The 21,656-nt window shown below is 43.0% G+C and overlaps 1 protein-coding gene across 1 annotated transcript in view; it reads right to left on the bottom strand.

Annotated features, from left to right (window-relative positions):
- LOC141273235 (transient receptor potential cation channel subfamily V member 6-like) overlaps positions 1 to 21,656 on the bottom strand; it is a 50,887-nt gene that overhangs the window by 14,196 nt on the left and 15,035 nt on the right. The window contains exons 2-3 of the mRNA XM_073684807.1: positions 613 to 710; positions 334 to 456 (exon numbers count right to left, since the gene is read on the bottom strand). Of these exons, the coding sequence (XP_073540908.1) occupies positions 334 to 456; positions 613 to 710 (221 nt within the window). The remainder of the gene's footprint in view (positions 1 to 333; positions 457 to 612; positions 711 to 21,656) is intronic.

The raw sequence follows: 21,656 nt of genomic DNA, 5'->3' as shown, positions 1-21,656 counted from the left end.
GTCCAAAAATGAGGAGATATGAGGAATGGTTTAGGGACGTCGGCATAATGGACAGCCATTTTCCTCATCCCTCCATCTATGCTTTCCGCCACCCCCTCAAAAACATACAATGCTGTCATGCAGTAAAAGTACATAATCAACAATACATTAGGAGTATATGGGGTCAAGGAGTAAAAAAATATATATATATTTTTTTAAAATACTTATTTTTACATCCCATTCAATTAAATAGGGAACAAAAAAAAAAATATGGTGTAGATCCCAAAATCACATTTGACTGAATTTAGCATTATGGTCACAAAATATCACCATAATACAATGCTAGTATCTCACCTTCATACAGGGTAGAGGTGAAGGATTGGTTGATGAGGTCCGGCACAGCTTCTAGAATTATTTCTGCAGCCTCCAGGTTATCATATGTAACAGCCACATGAAGTACGGTCTCTCCCACGGCTCCTAAAACACAGAATAGTAAGATTATGGATAAAAATCACCAAAGGCTCTGATTACGCAAGACTTTAAAATGGCATGTTTTCATAATTTTTGCCATGGCACTAGGTCTTCTATGAAGCCCTACTCTTTGGCCAAGCTCAAACATCTCTACCCACTTACCTCTCATATTCAGGTCAGTCGATGTGCAATCCAAAAGTTTTTTGAGAGCTCCAATATCATTGTCTTTGGCAGCACTGAGTAAAGGACACTCCCTGATCCTGTAAAAGACAAGACAAAAGGCATAAAAGTAAACAAAAAATAAATAGAGTTTAAAAAAAAAAAAATAATAATAATTTAGTAGCCTACACAATGAAAAGAGAAAACTTTCTGGAAACTATTGCATGAATCCAAAAATTCTAGATTGAGTATTGGATATTGGCTGAGGAGCTTCTAAAGTGAAGGTTTTTAGCTGGTGGTAAATCCATCCCATTAGAGTGACCATCGCTGTTTGACACATACAATCATGGTAGTGGTCAGTGAAGTAGCTGCAGCTAGACTTTAGTTGTTGGGCAGCATTTTTTTACCAGCAGACATATTTTGTCAACTATGTTTAAAATTTTACTTTTATACTCTCCTTTCACTTGTCAACATTGCAAATGAAAGTTAATCAGAAGTGGGTCCAGCCTGGGTATGCAAGATCAAAGCATTTTGTCATACAGTTTCACTTGGGGTATGACTTGGGCCCATAGCGGTGCCTGCTCAACATATACAGTGTGTGCAGAAAGTATTCAGACCCCATACATTTTTCACTTTTTGTTTCATTGCAGCCAATTGGCAAATTCTAAAAAGTTAATTTTTTTTTCCATTAAAGTACACTCTACACCCCATCTTGACTGAAAGAAAACAGAAATGTAGAAATTTTTGCAAATTTATTAAAAAAAAAAACTGAAATATCACATGGTCGTAAGGCTGTGTGCCCACGATGCGTTTAAGCGTTTCCGCAGCGGCAATTCCGCTGCAGAAACGCTTAAAAAAAACGGTTGGTAGAAGGTCTGCCATGTTCCCCAATGATAATCCGCATGTGCTGTGCTGTGTCCGCTGCGGATTATCATTGCTGAAAAATCCGCAGCACTACCAATTATTTTGCGGAAGCGCGGCGTTTTCGCCACCATTGACTTGCATTGGAACGCATGTCATCTGCATCACTGCATCTGTACATGCGGATTCCATGCATTTCAATGTGCGGATGGTACCCATGTTTGGAGAAGAGGAGACTCTCCTCCGGACCCGGGTACCATAGTACCTGTAAAAAAAGAATAAAATAAAAAATAAATATTATACTTAATTTCTAATGGCCCCTGGTGTCCTTGTCTCGGCTTGCCGGCAGCTCGTGGTAGACTAAAAGGACCTATGGTGACGTCATTTAGTCATGTGATGGGTCACGCGACCGCATTTCCTTTAATCTACCGCGAGCTGCCGGCAAGCCAAGACAAGGACACCAGGGGCCATCAGAAGGCAAGTATAATATTTATTTTTTTACCATTCTTTCGGTCACACTATATAAATCCATGCCGTTTGCATGGATTTATATAGTGTGACCAAGTTGTCAAGCACTTTGATGATGCTAAAATCGCTTGGAAAGTGCTTGATAACCCGCATGCTGAAATGCATGTGAAGAACGCTTCACTTCCGCTTGTCCCTGGCAGGAAAAACGCATGTACAATCCGCATGTACAATCCACATAGAAAAAACGCATGCAGATTGTACAACAGGGAGATGCAGAAACGCTCAGGAAACATCCGAAGCATTTCTGCATCGTGGGCACATAGCCTAAGTATTCAGACCCTTTGCTCAGACACTCATATTTAAGTCACATGCTGTCCATTTCCTTGTGATCCTCCTTGAGATGGTTCTACGCCTTCATTGGAGTCCAGCTGTGTTTAATTAAACTGATAGGACTTGATTTGGAAAGGCACACACCTGTCTATATAAGACCTCACAGCTCACAGTGTATGTCAGACCAAATGAGAATCATGAGCTTAAAAGGAACTGCCCAAGGGGCTCAGAGACAGAATTGTGGCAAGGCACAGATCGGGCCAAGGTTACAAAAGAATTTCTGCATTACTCAAGGTTCCTAAGAGCACAGTGGCCTCCATAATCCTTAAATGGGAGAGGTTTGGGACCACCAGAAGACTTCCTATACCAGGCCGTCCAGCCAAACTGAGCAATCGTGGGAGAAGAGCCTTGGTGAGAGAGAGCTAAAGAAGAACCCTAAGTTCACTGTGGCTGAGCTCCAGAGATGCAGTAGGGAGATGAGAGAAAGTTCCACAAAGTCAACTATCACTGCAGTCCTCCACCAGTCGGGCCTTTATGGCAGAGTGGCCTGATGGAAGGACTCCTCAGTGCAAGACATATGAAAGCCCGCATAGAGTTTGCTCAAAACACATGAAGGACTCCCAGACTATGAGAAATAAGATTCTCTGGTCTGATGAGATAAAGATAGAACTTTTTGGTGATAATTCTAAGTGGTATGTGTGGAGAAAACCAGGCACTGCTCATCACCTGCCCAATACAATCCCAACAGTGAAACATGGTGGTGGCAGCATCATGCTATGGGGGTGTTTTTCAGCTGCAGGGACAGAACAACTGATTGCAATTGAAGGAAACATGAATGCGGCCAAGTACAGAGATATCCTAGATGAAAACTTCTTCCAGAGTGCTCTGGTCCTATATAAAGAAATTGGAATGATCATTCTTCCAATATTGCTATATGCAAAAACTTTGATTGCAAAATATAATCTATAAACAGTTTTCTAAAATCCAGAGGAAAGGGAATATTAAGTCACATTGAGCTGACACTGTATTGAAGTGATTCAAAAGGCCCTAACCCAAGAATATATTTTCAACTGCAGTGAACATTACTACATGATTCCCCCCCCCCTCTTCCCATTATGCACTTCTCAGCAATTACATATTCAGTTGTGAAATAGTTTCTGGCTTGGATCCAGATATCATAGAATCATAGAATCATAGAATGGTAGAGTTGGAAGGGACCTCCTGGGTCATCTGGTCCAACCCCCTGCTCAAAGCAGGATTCACTAGATCATCTCAGACAGATGTCTGTCCAGCCTCTGTTTGAAGACGTCCATTGAAGGGGAACTCACCACCTCTCGTGGCAGCCTGTTCCACTCATTAATCACCCTAACTGTCAAAAAGTTTTTTCTAATATCTAATCTGTGTCTCCTCCCATTTAGTTTCATCCCATTGCTTCTAGTCTTTCCTTGTGCAAATGAGAATAAAGATGATCCTTCTACAATGTGACAGCCCTTGACATATTTGTAGACAGCTATTAAGTCTCCTCTCAGTCTTCTTTTTTGCAAGCTAAACATTCCCAAATCCTGCAACCGTTCCTCATAGGACATGGTTTGCAGACCAGTCACCATTCTGGTCGCTCTTCTCTGAACTTGCTCCAGTTTGTCTATGTCTTTTTTAAAATGTGGTGCCCAAAACTGTACACAGTATTCCAGATGAGGTCTGACCAAAGAGGAGTAAAGACCGATAATGACTTCACGTGATCTAGACTGTATGCTTCTGTTAATACATCCCAGAATTGTATTTGCCTTTTTTGCTGCTGCATCACACTGTTGACTCATGTTCAGTCTATGATCTATTAGTATACCTAAGTCTTTTTCACATGTACTGTTGCTTAGCTCTATTCCTCCCATTCTGTTATGCTTTTTTCATTTTTATTGCCCAGATGTAGTACTTTGCATTTTTCCCTGTTAAAAACCATTCTGTTGGTTGCTGCCCACTGCTCCAGTTTATTTAGGTCTTTTTGAATCCTCTCTCTCTCTTCTCTAGTATTAGCTATCCCTCCTAGCTTTGTGTCATCAGCAAATTTAATCAGTTTACCCTCAATTCCTTCATCTAAATCATTGATAAAGATGTTGAACAATACAGGTCCCAGGACGGAGCCCTGTGGTACCCCACTTGAGACATTCATCCAGCTGGATGTGAAGCCATTTACAACCACCCTTTGAGTCCGATCACTAAGCCAGTTATGAATCCACCTAACAGTTGCCTGTTGCCTGGTCCATTGCATACTTGGTCATTTTTTCAATAAGGATGGTGTGAGATACTTTGTCAAATGCTTTGCTGAAGTCAAGATATACTATATCTACAGCATTTCCCTGATCCACCCAGTCAGTGATTCTGTCATAGAAGGAAATTAAGTTAGTCTGACATGACTTGTTAGTTACAAAACCATGCTGACTCTGGTTAATCACTTCATTCTTATCCATGTACTTACATACATGTTGTTTAATAATTTGTTCAAAGATCTTTCCTGGTATAGAAGTCAGACTCACCGGCCTATAGTTCCCTGGGTCCACCTTCTTCCCCTTTTTGAAGATAGGAACAACATTTGCTCTTCTCCAGTCTTCTGGGACTTCTCCTGTTCTCCAAGAATTTTCAAAGATTATGGAGAGTGGTTCTAAAATTTCTTCTACGATCTCCTTCAGTACTCTGGGGTGTAATTCATCTGGACCTGGAGACTTGAACTCATTTATGTTAGCTAAATATTCCCTCACAATCTTTCTGTTTACAGATAACTTGGATTCCTCTATTCCTTTAAAAGGACAGTGAAGATCAGTTGATGTTACATTTTCTTTCTGAGAGAAAACAGATGCAAAATAGGAATTAAAAAGTTCGGCCTTCTCAACATCCTCTCTTACCATTTCTCCATTTTCATCCTGTAAAAATCCTATAGCATCTTTGACTTTTCTTTTACTTTTGACATACCCCCAAAATCCTTTTTTATTGCTTTTGACATCTCTTGCAAGCCTTAATTCATTGTCAGCTTTAGCTAACCTGATACGTGCCCTGCAGGATCTGCAGACTGCATTATAATCTTCTTTAGATATGCCTCCCTCTTTCCATTTAATAAACATTTCTTTCTTTCTTTTTAGCATGTGTTTAAGTTCTGTGTTCATCCATCCTGGTTTCCTTAAATGCTTCCCATTCTTCCTACTTTTCGGGATTGTTAACGATTGTGCTTTGAGAATCTCATTTTTAAAAATTTCCCATCCTTCCTGGACATTTTTGTCCTTAAGGACATCCAGCCATTGGATCCCTCCTATTCTCTTTCTGAGTCTCTTAAAATCTGCCTTTCTAAAATCTAACCTTGAAGTCTGAGTCTTCACATGTCTTCCTCCTCTAGTTATCCAAAATTCTATAATAGCATGATCGCTGCCTCCTAGGGTCCCAGCCACCTTTACCTCCTCAACCATTTCCTCCCTGTTTATAAGGATTAGATCCAAAGTAGCAGATCCCCTTGTTTTCTCCCCTACCTTTTGGAAGATAAAGTTGTCAGCAAGAGAGGATAAGAATTTGCTTGACCTGTTAGTTTTACTTGAGAGAGATTCCCAACAAATGTCTGGATAGTTGAAATCTCCCATGACCACTACGTCATATTTTTTGGAGAACTTGGTCATTTGATACATAAAGAGTTCATCCATATCTTCAGCTTGCCCAGGTGGCCTGTAGTAAATGCCTACAATGGTGTCCTTTCCGTTGTTCTCTCCTTGTATTCTTACCCAAACAGTTTCCACAGAACTCCCAGTCTCTGAAGCTTCAATCTCTGTGCAGATATACGCTTTTCTAACATACAATGCAACACCTCCTCCTCGTTTATCAAGTCTGTTTCTTGCAAATAAGTTGTATCCTTTTAGCCTTTTATTCCAATCATGTGTATCGTCCCACCAAGTTTCAGTGATTCCAATGACATCATATTCCTTTTCCTGCGTTAGTAGTTCCAATTCTCCTTGTTTGTTGCCCATGCTTTGTGCATTTGTATAAAAACATGTTAGTTTGTGATTGGTTTCTCTTCCTCCCATATTTTTATTATTTAAATTGTTTTGTCTTTGTTCTTCCTTTCCACTTCCAGTAGCAGAGATCTCAATAGTATTTGTCAGCTGTATGGCTTTTTCTACCCTTTTGCTTCCCTTCCCACATTGTTCTAGTTTAAAGCTCTTCTGATGAGTGTAGCAAGGCGACTTCCAAATACATGTTTTCCAGTCTTCGTAAGGTGCACCCCATCTCTAGCAAGTAGTCCATCGTATAGGTAATTCATTCCGTGATCCAGAAATCCAAATCCTTGTTGACGGCACCATCGACGTAGCCAGTTGTTCACCTGTAGAATCTTATTCCACCTCATTGTTCCATGGCCATCCACTGGGAGGATGGATGAGAAGACCACCTGCGCTCCCAATTCTTTCACTTTCTTGCCTAAGTCTTCAAAGTCACTGCAGATGGTTTCCAGGTCCTTTCTTGCGGTGTCATTTGTCCCCACATGTATTAGCAGGAATGGGTAGTGATCTGTAGGTCTGAAGAGTCTTGATATCCTGTCAGACACATCTTTAATTTTTGCTCCTGGAAGACAGCACATTTCTCTTGAGGTTATGTCTGGTCTGCAGATAGCGGCCTCTGTTCCTCTTAACAGGGAATCCCCCATGACCACCACTCTCCGTTTTTTCTTCACAACATTCTTCTTTCTCCATCCAGGAGGATTCTGAGGGCTTACAAGGTTATTCATTGCTGGCAAAGTCTTATTTTGCTGTATTTCTTCATGGTTTAGTAAAGGGAGGGGAGTAGATAATAGCATGCCCTGGGGTCTTACCATAGTGCTTGGCAGCATAGAGGAATTTCCAGGTTTACAATTCAACATTTGAACATTTTAATGCCTGTTGCCAACATTTTTGACAAGGAAGTGTTATCATACTGTATCCAATTATATAACATAGTACTATGGGATGTACCAGTAGGAGGCGGTTTCTTTAAAAATGTTTTTGTTTTTGAAACCACTAACATTTGTTACAATTTCCTAATTTAATCAATTGTTCATTTTTATTTAAATTTTAGAAATCAAATAAGGCGCTCATCTCCTGGCCGGTAGCAGCGTAAGGACCGCCGGGGTCGGGATACTTCTGCTGCGAGCGCCCGCACAGGCAGTGCCGCTGACATCCATGCGGCTAGGGTGTGAAGGGAGGACCGGGGAGCGGCGCTGACATCCAATTGGTCGCGGCCGCTATTTAAAAGTGCCGCACAAATCGGTGATTGGTCGCGGTCTTGGGCCGCGACCAATCACTGATCTTGCCGCAAAAGTTAAACACTACTGTGCCGATCTTGGCTACACATTTAAACACCGCTGTGCTGATTGGTCGCCGACGCTGGGCGCGACCAATCGCCGATTTTGGCGCCACATTTAAATAGCGCCTGCGACCAATCAGCATTATTGGGGCCAAATTTAAACCACGCTCTGCTGATTAGTCGAGGCCGTCGGCCGCGACCAATCATAGAGATTGGCGCCAAATTTAAACCCCGCTCTGCTGATTGGTCGCGACCGCCCGTGACCAATCAGCAATTTTGGCGCCAAATTTAAACCCCGCTCTGCTGATTGCGCCCGGTCGGCAGCATACATATTCTAGAATACCCGATGCGTTAGAATCGGGCCACCATCTAGTAATTTATAATATATATACACACATATACATATACATACTGCTCAAAAAAATAAAGGGAACACAAACAACAGAATATAACTCCAAGTAAATCAAACTTCTGTGAAATCAAACTGTCCACTTAGGAAGCAACACTGATTGACAATCAATTTCACATGCTGTTGTGCAAATAGAATAGACAATAGATGGAAATTATTGGCAATTATCAAGACACCCTCAATAAAGGAGTGGTTCTGCAGGTGGGGACCACAGACCACATCTCAGTACCAATGCTTTCTGGCTGATGTTTTGGTCACTTTTGAATGTTGGTTGTGCTTTCACACTCGTGGTAGCATGAGACGGACTCTACAACCCACAGAAGTTGCTCAGGTAGTGCAGCTCATCCAGGATGGCACATCAATGCGAGCTGTGGCAAGAAGGTTTGCTATGTCTGTCAGCGTAGTGTCCAGAGGCTGGAGGCGCTACCAGGAGACAGGCCAGTACACCAGGAGACGTGGAGGGGGCCGTAGGAGGGCAACAACCCAGCAGCGGGACCGCTACCTCCGCCTTTGTGCAAGGAGGAACAGGAGGAGCACTGCCAGAGCCCTGCAAAATGACCTCCAGCAGGCCTCAAATGTGCATGTGTCTGCACAAACGGTTAGAAACCGACTCCATGAGGGTGGTAGGAGGGCCCGACGTCCACAGATGGGGGTTGTGCTCACAGCTCAACACCGTGCAGGACGCTTGGCATTTGCCACAGAACACCAGGATTGGCAAAGTCGCCACTGGCGCCCTCTGCTCTTCACATATGAAAGCAGGTTCACACTGAGCACATGTGACAGACGTGACAGAGTCTGGAGACGCCGCGGAGAGCGATCTGCTGCCTGCAACATCCTTCAGCATGACCGGTTTGGCAGTGGGTCAGTAATGGTGTGGGGTGACATTTCTTTGGAGGGTGCACAGCCCTCTATGTGCTCGCCAGAGGTAGCCTGACTGCCATTAGGTACCGAGATGAGATCCTCAGACCCCTTGTGAGACCATATGCTGGTGCGGTTGGCCCTGGGTTCCTCCTAATGCAGGACAATGCCAGACCTCATGTGGCTGGAGTGTGTCCGCAGTTCCTGCAAGATGAAGGCATTGAAGCTATGGACTGGCCCGCCCGTTCCCCAGACCTGAATCCGATTGAGCACATCTGGGACATCATGTCTCGCTCCATCCACCAACGTCACGTTGCACCACAGACTGTCCAGGAGTTGGCGGATGCTTTAGTCCAGGTCTGGGAGGAGATCCCACAGGAGACCATCCGCTACCTCATCAGGAGCATGCCCAGGCGTTGTAGGGAGGTCATACAGGCACGTGGAGGCCACACACAATACTCAGCCTCATCAGGAGCATGCCTAGGCATTGTAGGGAGGTCATACAGGCACATGGAGGCCACACACAATATGGAGTCTCATTTTGACTTGTTTTAAGGACATTACATCAAAGTTGGATCAGCCTGTAGTGTGTTTTTCCACTTTAATTTTGGGGGTGACTCTAAATCCAGGCCTCCATTGGTTAATAAATTTGATTTCCATTGATGATTTTTGTGTGATTTTGTTGTCAGCACATTCAACTTTGTACAGAACAAAGTATTCAATGAGAATATTTCATTCATTCAGATCTAGGATGGGTTATAGAAGTGTTCCCTCTACTTTTTTGAGCGGTGTATATATATAATATATATATATATATATATATATATATATATATATATATATATATATATATATATATATATATATATATATATATATATATATATATATATAACTCTATACCTGTTCACTTTGGAAATTCTCCTTTCATGTAAAACCTTTCTGCTCAAAAAGAGTAATCAGTTCAGTTCCATGCCATTATCCCCCATTGCCCTTCCAGTAATTCTACTTTATCCCTCATTCACATTTTAATTTTTTTTTTCCTTCACAAATGCAGCTTTGTGTTTAAAAAAAATAATTCTCATTTGGATAGTCAAGTAATATTTGCCTTTTTTTCATTATATATGGGACCTATTTTTTCATATATCGGACATCATCCCCCCTCCCCCTCATCAGGGATACTTCTAGAAACAACACATCCCCAATTACATTGAGGATTCAGTCCCTTGGCTGCACCAGTGATCATATGATGTTACGATGTTAGTGCTTCCAAAACTAATAGCACTTGTTCAGCACGGTGTAAATAGTAATACGGAAGGTAGAGATGGTAATAAACCATCTCTGCCTCCTCTGTGGGGAGTCTGGCTGTGTCTGAGTGATAGCTTGCCGCTCCTGCATGATCTTCTAGAAATATTTGGACTGCCTCAACTTTTTAAAAGTCATTGGACTACCCCCAAATAGTTAAACAAAAATGAAAAAAAAAACACTACCTGAGGACTAGGTGATCAATCTCTGAAAGTGGTCCAATCTCTATGAGACTGAAGAAGGTCGCCAGGCACTGGACTCAGATCTGAAGTGACAGGCGCTCTATAAAAATGGCTCAAAACCAACGATCGACGGTTATCACCCATCCTGACAATTTGTAATAAAGGGGTTCTTTCTTATTTTACGACTACTGATCTTCCAAGTATAGTAATTATCTCCTACAGGAAAGTTACAAATCCAGAGCTGAAGATTATCCTGCGGTTTCGTAATATTACTATAATTTCCATGGAGAAGTACAGGAGTAGTGCACCTTCAGAGCCCTGCGGGCAGCGAGGTTACATGAGCTGGCAGTGCCATGTACATTTCATCACGGTCATGAGTTCACTTCCAGGTAAAAATATCCAGAACGTGTCCAGTGAAAGGAGAATTTACATAACCCCACATGATATTACTACTATTGTGATGATGTCTTCCGCAAGACAGCCATGATGGGCTAGTAGTCGTCAAAATGGACAGAGCATCACTTAGAGTTTCTACCTCCAATAGGTGGCGTTAGAAAGCCTTTTTCCTAGAGGAAAGATCATTTGCATACCTTTTTCCCCAGAGAGCATTGCCTGACCTATAAGTCTCCATACTGTATGTCGGCTGTTGGTTTTCACAAGGAGAGACAATGCCTTCTATACCATTTCCTTTTGCGGAAAAATAAAGAGAATCCTAAACCTAAACTTGGTATTGGCAGAAATCATTAATTTCTTTTAAAGCATCTAAAGAGTCTAAACAGTGAAAAAAGTTTTTCAAATTGTGCAAAGTTTTACGAGTTTTTAACCAAGTCACAACCCTCCTCATAAAGCCAGGCCCCTTTCTAGCGTTAGCAGCGATTTAGCCATACATCTGGGGTAAAACTAGAAAGGCCAATTTGGAGCAAAATGTGTCAAATTTTGGTGCAAATCGAAGGAGCGCTCACAAGAGTAAATCTGCCCATTGTTTCATAAGTAATTTTGCTTGTCAAAGTGATTCACGAGTTTACCTCTAGTATACTGTCAAAATGGCGAACTCTCTCTATATATATATATATATCATTGTGCCACTTTGTTCCCACTTTCAAGAAGTGTCAAAGTTGATCACATTTGCTTCCACGCTTAGAGACTGGAACTGCAGGCTCATTAGTGATTTTACAGTCATGAAATTATTTTTATTATTATATTGGTGGCTAATTTTAGTAACATAAGAGCATAAATGACAAAGGAATCAACAGAGTAAGATTTAATTAAAAACTAAGATACAACAATTATAAAAAGGTCTACAAGTCACAGGAGAGTAAACAGCAAGAGACAAGATGTACTCAGCTATAGGTAGTGAGGACAGACAGATTCATGAATGTAGGTCATCACGGCACAGGAAATATGGAAATTTTTACCTGTTTAGAACAATTATTTTTTTCCTTGGATGGGAAGCAGTATCATTTATATGTCTTTTCTTAGATACAGTGCATTGTGAAAGTATTTGGCCCCCTTGAATTTTTCTACCTTTTGCCACATTTCTGGCTTCCAACATAAAGATATAAAATTGTAATTTTTTGGGGAAGAATCAACAACAAGTGGGACACAATCGTGAAGTGGAACAAAATTTATTGGATATTTTAAACTTTTTTAACAAATTAAAAACTGAAAAGTGGGGCGTGCAATATTATTCGGCCCCTTTACTTTCAGTGCAGAAGTTCAGTGAGGATCTCTGAATGATCCAATGTTGTCCTAAATGACTGGTAATGATAAATAGGATCCACCTGTGTGTAATCAAGTCTTCGTATAAATGCACCTGCTCTGTGATAGTCTCAGGGTTCTGTTTCAAGTGCAGAGAGCATCATGAAGACCAAGGAACACACCAGGCAGGTCCGAGATACTGTTGTGGCGAAGTTTAAACCCGGATTTGGATACAAAAAGATTTCCCAAGTTTTAAACATCTCAAGGAGCACTGTGCAAGCGATCATATTGAAATGGAAGGAGTATCAGACCACTGCAAATCTACCAAGACCCGGCCGTCCCTCTAAACATTCATCTCGAACAAGGAGAAGACTGATCAGAGATGCAGCCAAAAGGCCCATGAACACTCTGGATGAACTGCAGAGATCTACAGCTGAGGTGGCAGAGTCTGTTCATAGGACAACAATCAGTCGTACACTGCACAAATCTGGCCTTTATGGAAGAGTGGCAAGAAGAAAGCCATTTTTCAAAGATATCCATAAAAAGTCTTGTTTGAAGTTTGGCACAAGCCACCTGGGAGACACACCAAACATGTGGAATAAGGTGCTCTGGTCAGATGAAACCAAAATCGAACTTTTTGGCCACAATGCAAAACGATATGTTTGGCGTAAAAGCAACACAGCTCATCACCCTCAAAACACCATCCCCACTGTCAAACATGGTGGTGGCAGCATCATGGTTTGGGCCTGCTTTTCATCAGCAGGGACAGGGAAGATGGTTAAAATTGATGGGAAGATGGACGGAGCCAAATACAGGACCATTCTGGAAGAAAACCTGTTGGAGGTTGCAAAAGACCTGAGACTGGGACGAAGATTTATCTTTTAACAAGACGATCCCAAACATAAAGCAAAATCTACAATGGAATGGTTCAAAAATAAATGTATCCAGGTGTTAGAATGGCCAAGTCAAAGTCCAGACCTGAATCCAATCGAGAATCTGAGGAAAGAGCTGAAAACTGCTGTTCACAAACGCCCTCCATCCAACCTCAATGAGCTCGAGCTGTTTTGCAAGGAAGAATGGGCAAGAATTTCAGCCTCTCGATGTGCAAAACTGATAGAGACATACCCCAAGCGACTTGCAGCTGTAATCGCAGCAAAAGGTGACGCTACTAAGTATTAACTCAAGGGGGCCGAATAATATTGCACGCCCCACTTTTCAGTTTTGAATTTGTTAAAAAAGTTTAAAATATCCAATAAATTTCGTTCCACTTCACGACTGTGTCCCACTTGTTTTTGATTCTTCCCAAAAAAATTAAAATTTTATATCCATGTTTGAAGCCAGAAATGTGGCAAAAGGTAGAAAAGTTCAAGGGGGACAAATACTTTCACAATGCACTGTATATAGTATTATATTCTTGTACATAGGAGCAGTATTATAGTAGTTATATTCTTGCATATAGGAGCAGTATTATAGTAGTTATATTCTTGTACATAGGGGCAGTGTTATAGTAGTTATATTCTTGTTCATAGGGGCAGTATTATAGTAGTTATATTCTTGTATATAGGAGCAGTATTATAGTAGTTGTATTCTTGTACATAGGAGCAGTATTATAGTAGTTATATTCTTGTACATAGGGGCAGTATTATAGTAGTTATATTCTTGTACATAGGGGGCAGTATTATAGTAGTTATATTCTTGTATATAGGAGCAGTATTATAGTAGTTATATTCTTGTACATAGGAGCAGTATTATAGTAGTTATATTCTTGTACATAGGGGCAGTATTATAGTAGTTATATTCTTGTACATAGGGGGCAGTATTATAGTAGTTATATTCTTGTACATAGGAGCAGTATTATAGTAGTTATATTCTTGTACATAGGGGCAGTATTATAGTAGTTATATTCTTGTACATAGGGGGCAGTATTATAGTAGTTATATTCTTGTACATAGGAGCAGTATTATAGTAGTTATATTCTTGTATATAGGAGCAGTATTATAGTAGTTATATTCTTGTACATAGGAGCAGTATTATATTAGTTATATTCTTGCACATAGGAGCAGTATTATAGTAGTTATATTCTTGTATATAGGGGCAGTATTATAGTAGTTATATTCTTGTACATAGGGGGCAGTATTATAGTAGTTATATTCTTGTACATAGGGGGCAGTATTATAGTAGTTATATTCTTGTACATAGGAGCAGTATTATAGTAACTATATTGTTGTTAATAGGACGCAGTATTATAGTAGTTATATTCTTGTACATAGGAGCAGTATTATAGTAGTTATATTCTTGTACATAGGAGCAGTATTATAGTAGTTATATTCTTGTACATAGGAGCAGTATTATAGTAGTTATATTCTTGTACATAGGGGGCAGTATTATAGTAGCTATATTCTTGTACATAGGGGGCAGTATTATAGTAGTTATATTCTTGTACATAGGGGCAGTATTATAGTAGCTATATTGTTGTTAATAGGACGCAGTATTATAGTAGTTATATTCTTGTACATAGGGGGCAGTATTATAGTAGTTATATTCTTGTACATAGGAGCAGTATTATAGTAGCTATATTGTTGTTAATAGGACGCAGTATTATAGTAGTTATATTCTTGTACATAGGGGGCAGTATTATAGTAGTTATATTCTTGTACATAGGAGCAGTATTATAGTAGCTATATTGTTGTTAATAGGACGCAGTATTATAGTAGTTATATTCTTGTACACAGGACGCAGTGCTATTTTTGTACAAAGAGGAAGTATCCATTTTTTTCTTGTACACAGGAGTATTGCATCTTTTTTTTCAAATTATCATATTTTAATATTTATACAGTCTTGCATTAATGAAATTCTTTTATGAAGCAAACAAGTCTATGAAGAGATTTGCTACCTAAAAGTTATACATATTCCTATCCCTTCCTATCTGGGCGTGCAAGATGCATTTCCTCATTGAGATCATAAAGTTAATTAATGCTTTTAATAGAAACATAGAAAGTGATAATTTGCAGGCTACAGCCATAGATAACATCTGACACCCATGTTAAAAAAAATCCTTTATGTAAAGAACAAAATAATCTAATGTATGTAGGAAAAATACAGCTTGTGGCCAAGCAATGGTTATAGATAATCACCCAAAAAGTTTTCCCCTATGTTTTGTTATTGCTTGCCCTAATAAAAGCCATGGATCCAATTTCTATAAGTATAATGATTAAAGTCATTTCCTTTTTTTTTGTTTACCCATGTTTCTTGCAATTCTTGTACAGAAATGAATTGTGCTAAATTTTAATCTGCATTGTTCACACATTCTTTTTCAGACTCTCCAACATGCAGTTTTCAGTCTGATCTAATTTGTGCATCTCTCCCAGTAACGTGGGCTGGATGTGAGCTCTGTGTCTCTCCCAGTAATATAGGCTGGATGTGAGCTGTGTCTCTCCCAGTAATATAGGCTGGATGTAAGGTGTGTGTCTCTCCCAGTAATATAGGCTGGATGTGAGCTCTGTGTGTCTCTCCCAGTAATATAGGCTGGGTGTGAGCTCTGTGTCTCTCTCCCAGTAATATAGGCTGGATGTGAACTCTTTGTGTCTCTCCCAGTAATATAAGCTGAATGTGAGCTGTGTGTGTGTGTGTCTCTCCCAGTAATATAGGCTGGACGTGAGCTGTGTGTGTCTCTCCCAGTAATATAGGATGAATGTGAGGTCTGTGTGTCTCTCTCAGTAATATAGGCTGGATGTGAGGTCTGTGTCTCTCTCCCAGTAATATAGGCTGGATGTGAGCTGTGTGCATCTCTCCCAGTAATATAGGCTGGATGTGAGCTCTGTGCGTCTCTCCCAGTAATATAGGCTGAATGTATCTCCCAGTAATATAGCCTAGATGTGATTTCTATGAGTCTCTCCCAGTAATATAGGCTGGATATGATGTCTGTGGGTCTCTCCCAGTAATATAGGATGGATGTGATGTCTGTGGGTCTCTCCCAGTAATATAGGATGGATGTGATGTCTGTGCGTCTTTCTCAGTAATATAGGCTGGATGTCATGTCTGTGGGTCTCTCCCAGTAACATAGGATGGATGTGATGTCTGTGGGTCTCTCCCAGTAACATAGGATGGATGTGATGTCTTTGGGTCTCTCCCAGTAATATAGGATGGATGTGAAGTCTGTGGGTCTCTCCCAGTAATATAGGCTGGATGTGAAGTCTGAATATTCAGGGTGCAGTTGTCTTCATTAGCACCTACATCAGCCCATATTTTCCCCTACATGTTTCTTTTTTCTCAGCTTTCCTCCATATCTACAACCTGTTTTTACAGCCCTCCTTGAGACTGTAGATGCATCCTCCCATCACTGTTGCCTTCGGTACAACCCGCTCACTTTCTCTGCTGCTACCTCTAACACAGAAGAGAGGGAGAGAACAATTCTCTATGAAGATGTACATAGCCTTTAAATGGATAAGGTTAGGTACATTTAAGAATGCATGCCATGTTCCATTTTTAGTAATGAAGAAATCCACAATTTCTAGTATTTGCCCACGGCATGTCTTAATAGTGGTCTATGAAACGACAACTATACCATGGAGCTAAATGAGACAGTAACCTCCGATTTCACTCAGCTCATGGTGAAATTTTTGGAGCAAAGTAGCTTTTTAATACCAAGTAAGAAACACAACCCACACCAAATTTTTGGTAAAAGTGAAATGTGGGATCCCGTTCAGATTCCCCCTCTGTCCTCATTTCCCTCTTTATATAACAAAATGTTGAATTATGCATGTCCTGCATTGTACAAGGTGTAATTTACTTAAATAGTGAATAGTTTAAGATGTCATCAAAAATAGCACCAAGGCATTCTGCAGAGTGAGATGTCTTAAGATAAGATGTAATGATAATGGAGACATTATGCATTACTCAGAGATGTGCTATGAGATATATAATGGTAATTGTGAGAGCGGTCTGTGATTTAGATATCTACGATCTGATCTGTCCATGACAAAACCAGGGTGGCACCCATCATCCCCCTCCAGTCATCTGTCCGTCAAAGGAAGATAGAGACTTTGTTCAACATTGATGGCTTTGTCGTCATTAGGGTCTTTTTTCGTTGAGAGTACCACGTTGTCCTCTCATTTATCCACTTTATCTGAAGACTCTGGCAAAGGATGTGGAAACCTTCAAGGACTTGTCTCTTTACTCAAGTCATTTTCACTATTAGGTTTCCTTAAAAATATTGCACAGTTTCGTCTTTTACATACTTTTTCTTTCCTTGCACATTGCTGGCTTCAGAAGGAGCTAACTGAGAATCTGCCAGTGAGCTTGTTCTAACGGAGAGTTTATAACTGTTTTATAGGTCTTTTTTTTTCTACCGATTTGTGACTACAGACCACATCAAAGTTAAGATGAACTTGGATGTGGTCAGAAATCTGTTGAGAGGAATTCAGAAAAAAAGACACAGAAAAACAGGTATAAACTCCTCATCAGAATAAGTTCACTGGCAGATTTTTAGGTAACTCATTCTGCAGCCAGCAACATGCAGAAAAAACGGAGCCTGGTGCAAAATTTTTAAATGGAACCCAATTGGTAAAAAAAATAATTAAATACTTAAATAGAGTTGGATTTCACCAGGCCTGGGACACTTTACTTTGCATATAGAGGAAATATGGAATTTTACTATAAGAAAGTAGGATGGGTAAGAGATGAATTAAAAGGGACCATACACTTTACGGTACATTGGTAAATTGCACCAGAAGTTGGGTCAACACATTTCCTCCTATGACTGCGGATTCCAGAGACTGGCTGGGGCGGACTCTCCCCTTTGCTATTCCTCCTAAGCTGTGTGATTGACCAGTCTCCTGTGACCAAGCTCCCAGTTAGGGAGAGACAACAAATATCTAATCTGTATCTTCTCCCTTTGTTTCTTTCCATTGCGCTTCGTGTTTCCATGTGCAAATGAGAATAAGGATGATCCCGCTACACTGTGACAGCCCTTCAGATATTTGTAGACAGCTATTAAATCTCCTCTCAGTCTTTTTTTTTGCAAGCTAAACATTCCCAGATCCTTTAACCGTTCCTCATAGGACATAGTTTGCAGACCGGTCACCATTCTGGTCCCTCTTCTCTGAACTTGCTCCAGTTTTTCAATGCATTCTTTAAAACGTGGTGCCCTGAACTAGTCACAGTATTCCAGATGAGGTCTGACCAAGGAGGAGTAGAGGGGAATAATGACTTCACGTGATCTAGACTCTATGCTTCTGTTAATACATCCCAGAACTGTGTTTGCCTTTTTTTGCTGCTGCATCACACTGTTGACTCATGTGCAGTCTGTGATCTATTAGTATACCCAAGTCTTTTTCAAACCTGATGAAGCACCTTCCCTTAGGGTATACAAAAGGTGCTTCACTGCCAGAAAAAAAAGAAAACAAATAAGCGACAATAAGACTTTGATTTCTAGGATCCTGAAATGAATTCTTTGTGAGGTGGAGAAGGGTTTCCTGCACTAGTTAATAGATTAAGTTATTATGTAAGGAATGACATAAGAGCCAGTGAGAACCGGTGATGAAATGTATCACTGTGTGGAATCAGAAACAAATACCGTATTTTTCGGACCATAAGACGCACTTTTTTCCTCCAAAATTTTGAAGGAAAATGGGGGGTGCGTCTTATAATCCGAATGTTGGGGGGGGTGTATATTTATGTGTGGTGTGGGGGGAGCGGTATCGGTGGAGGAGCGGGGAACAGGAGGCAGCAGCCGCCTACTGCAGCCTACACTGTCCCCGCTGCTAAAGAAAATGAATATTCACTGCTCCCCACGCCCCACGTGGGGAGCACTGAATATTCATGCTCCTTAATAGCGGTATACAGTGTAGCCGCGCTGCGGCTGCTGCTGGTGCCGGCTATCTCCTGTGCCCGCTGTTAAAGGGTATGAATATTCAACCTCTCTCCATGCCCATGGGCGTGGGGAGGGGGTGAATATTCATGCCCTTTAATGAGAGGGCACAGGAGATAGCCGGCAGCAGCAGCAGCCGCAGCGCGGCTCTGCTGTGTGTCAGCTATGAAGGAGAGTGAAGTCACTGCTCCCCGCACACACAGAACCAGCATGGGGAGCAGTGACCTCCGGCAGCTGATCTCTCCTTGTGAGCTGCGCATGGCAGTGACGTCATGCGCGGCTCACATGGAGAGATCAGTGCAGGCTGACCGGACGCAGCGCTGGAGGAGAGAGAAGAGAGGTGAGTAGGAGTGTTTATTTTTTTTTAATGTGCATCTTGATGGGGATTAGGGGTGCCATGCAGGGGCGGACCTACCGCCCGTGCAGCCGGTTCATTGAACGGGGGCCCCGAGGGAGAGGGGGCCCCTCCAGCCTCCAGCAGGGCCGCCATCAGGGCATGACTGCCCTGACTCCAGCATGGGGCCCGGGCTGTCGGGGCCCCCCCTCTTGTGCGTCTCCTCATGGGGCCCCCCCGCAGGACCCCCCGCCGTCACATGACCGGAGATGTCCCTGCGCTCAGCATGGTTCCCCGGCCCCATGCTGAGCGCAGGGACATCTCCGGTCATGTGACGGCGCTGGCACAATACTTACCCCTCCCCGAGCCTCCGCAGCGTCTTCCGCGTCCTCTGACTGTGGCGTCTCAGGTCAGAGGGCGCGGTGATATGCTTACAGCGCGCGCGATCTCTCCTGAGCTGTCACAGCGGGAAGACGTGGGCGACGCTGTGGAGTCCGGATCAGCATCAGGTAAGAAGTGAGGTGAGTATTTGATTTTTTTTTTTTTTTTTTTAATGTATGGGGGCATGGGGCATTATATGGTGGGGGGAGAGTGTGTGTGACGTCCTGCATGGGGCATTATATGGGGTGTGTGTGACATACTGCATGGGGCATTATATGGGGGAGGGTGACATACCGCATGGGGCATTATATGGTGGGGGGAGAGTGGGCATGACATCCTGCATGGGGCATTATAAGAGGGGAAGGGGGGAAGAGACATCCTGCATGGGGCATTATAAGGAGGGTGTGTGTGTGACATACTGCATGGGGCATTATAAGGGAGGGGGTGGTCTGACATACTGCATGGGGCATTGAAAAGGGGGGAAGTGACATCTTGCAAGGGGCATTATATGAGGGGGGGTGACATCCTGCATGGGGCATTATAAGGGGGGGAACAGCCAGCATGGAGCGTTACATTGGGGCCAATATTCTGTATGGAGCGTTATATGGGGACCAGTATCCTGTATGGAGCATTATAAGGGGGTCAGTATCCTGTATGGAGCATTATATGGTGCCCATAATACTGTATGGAGGACTATACTGTCCGGTCTGCACTGTGCGCTGTGAGGATTCGCCGGTTTCTGAGTTATTGTGGAATTTACAATAGATATCGCTCATGTCATGTAGTAAGTGAAATCATTGTGTAGCGTTGGCGTCCCTGCCCTCTGCTAGGCAGGGACGCTGTTCCCCTCACCTCTCTGCTCCGAGCCCGGCGTCCTCCTCCCACTCTGCTGGCAGCGCGCGCTCCTTCCCGGCCACTGTGCTTAGGGCGCGCGCGCTCCCTCCCTCTTAAAGGGGCCGCACGCGCCGTCCTAAGGAGTCCCCGGCCAATGGCCGGAGGACTTCACCATATATAAGGCACCTCCTCCAAAATGGAGGTGCCCGAGCAATGTTGTTGCACTGTTCACTACTCTGCTTCAGCCCTCAGGTCCCGTTGCCAGTTACCTGCCAGTTACCTGCCTGATTCCTGCCAGAGTCCTGCCAGTTTGCTGTCTGTTTCCTGCCTGATATTCCTGCTACCTGCTTGCTAGCCTGAGGTCCGACGGTCTGCCTTCCTACTCCTGTCAGTCTGTCTATGGACCAGCTTGGCCGCTCACCTGGGAGCGCACATCTGCTACCTGCCTGCTAGCCTTCCTGGAGGCTCTGCCGTCACGTGCTGTGACCACCTGCTATTCCAGAGACTCCTGCCCGCTCACCTGGGAGCGCACATCTGCTACCTGCCTGCTAGCCTTCCTGGAGGCTCCGCCATCACGTGCTGTGACCACCTGCTATTCCAGAGACTCCTGCCCGCTCACCTGGGAGCGCTCCTCCGCTACCTGCCTGCTTGCCTACCTGGAGGCTCCGCCGTCACGTGCTGTGACCACCTGCTATTCCAGAGACTCTTGCCCGCTCACCTGGGAGCGCTCATCTGCTACCTGTCTGTTGGACTTCCTGGAGGCTCCGCCGTCACATGCTGTGACCACCCGATTATCCAGAGACTCTCGCCTGCTCACCTAGGAGCTCACGTCTATCATCTGCCGCCACAGGTCGTACCAATCCTTTACCCAGAGACTGCCCCGGTCACTTGCCGTGACCTCCTGCCCGTTCATCCAGAGACTGCCCCGGTCACTTGCCGTGACCTCCTGCCCGTTCATCCAGAGACTGCCCCGGTCACTTGCCGTGACCTCCTGCCCGTTCATCCAGAGACTGCCCCGGTCACTTGCCGTGACCTCCTGCCCGTTCATCCAGAGACTGCCCCGGTCACTTGCCGTGACCTCCTGCCCGTTCATCCAGAGACTGCCCCGGTCACTTGCCGTGACCTCCTGTCCGTTCATTCAGAGACTGTCCCAGTCACCTGCTGTGACTGCCTGCCCGTCTACCCTGGTCGCCACCCGCTCCCTTACAA

This window comes from Phyllobates terribilis, unplaced genomic scaffold (assembly GCF_046119375.1).
Source record: "Phyllobates terribilis strain yellow unplaced genomic scaffold, ASM4611937v1 Scaffold_5__5_contigs__length_657084704, whole genome shotgun sequence".
Taxonomy (NCBI): domain Eukaryota; kingdom Metazoa; phylum Chordata; class Amphibia; order Anura; family Dendrobatidae; genus Phyllobates; species Phyllobates terribilis.
This window is presented reverse-complemented; position numbering and strand designations above follow the sequence as displayed.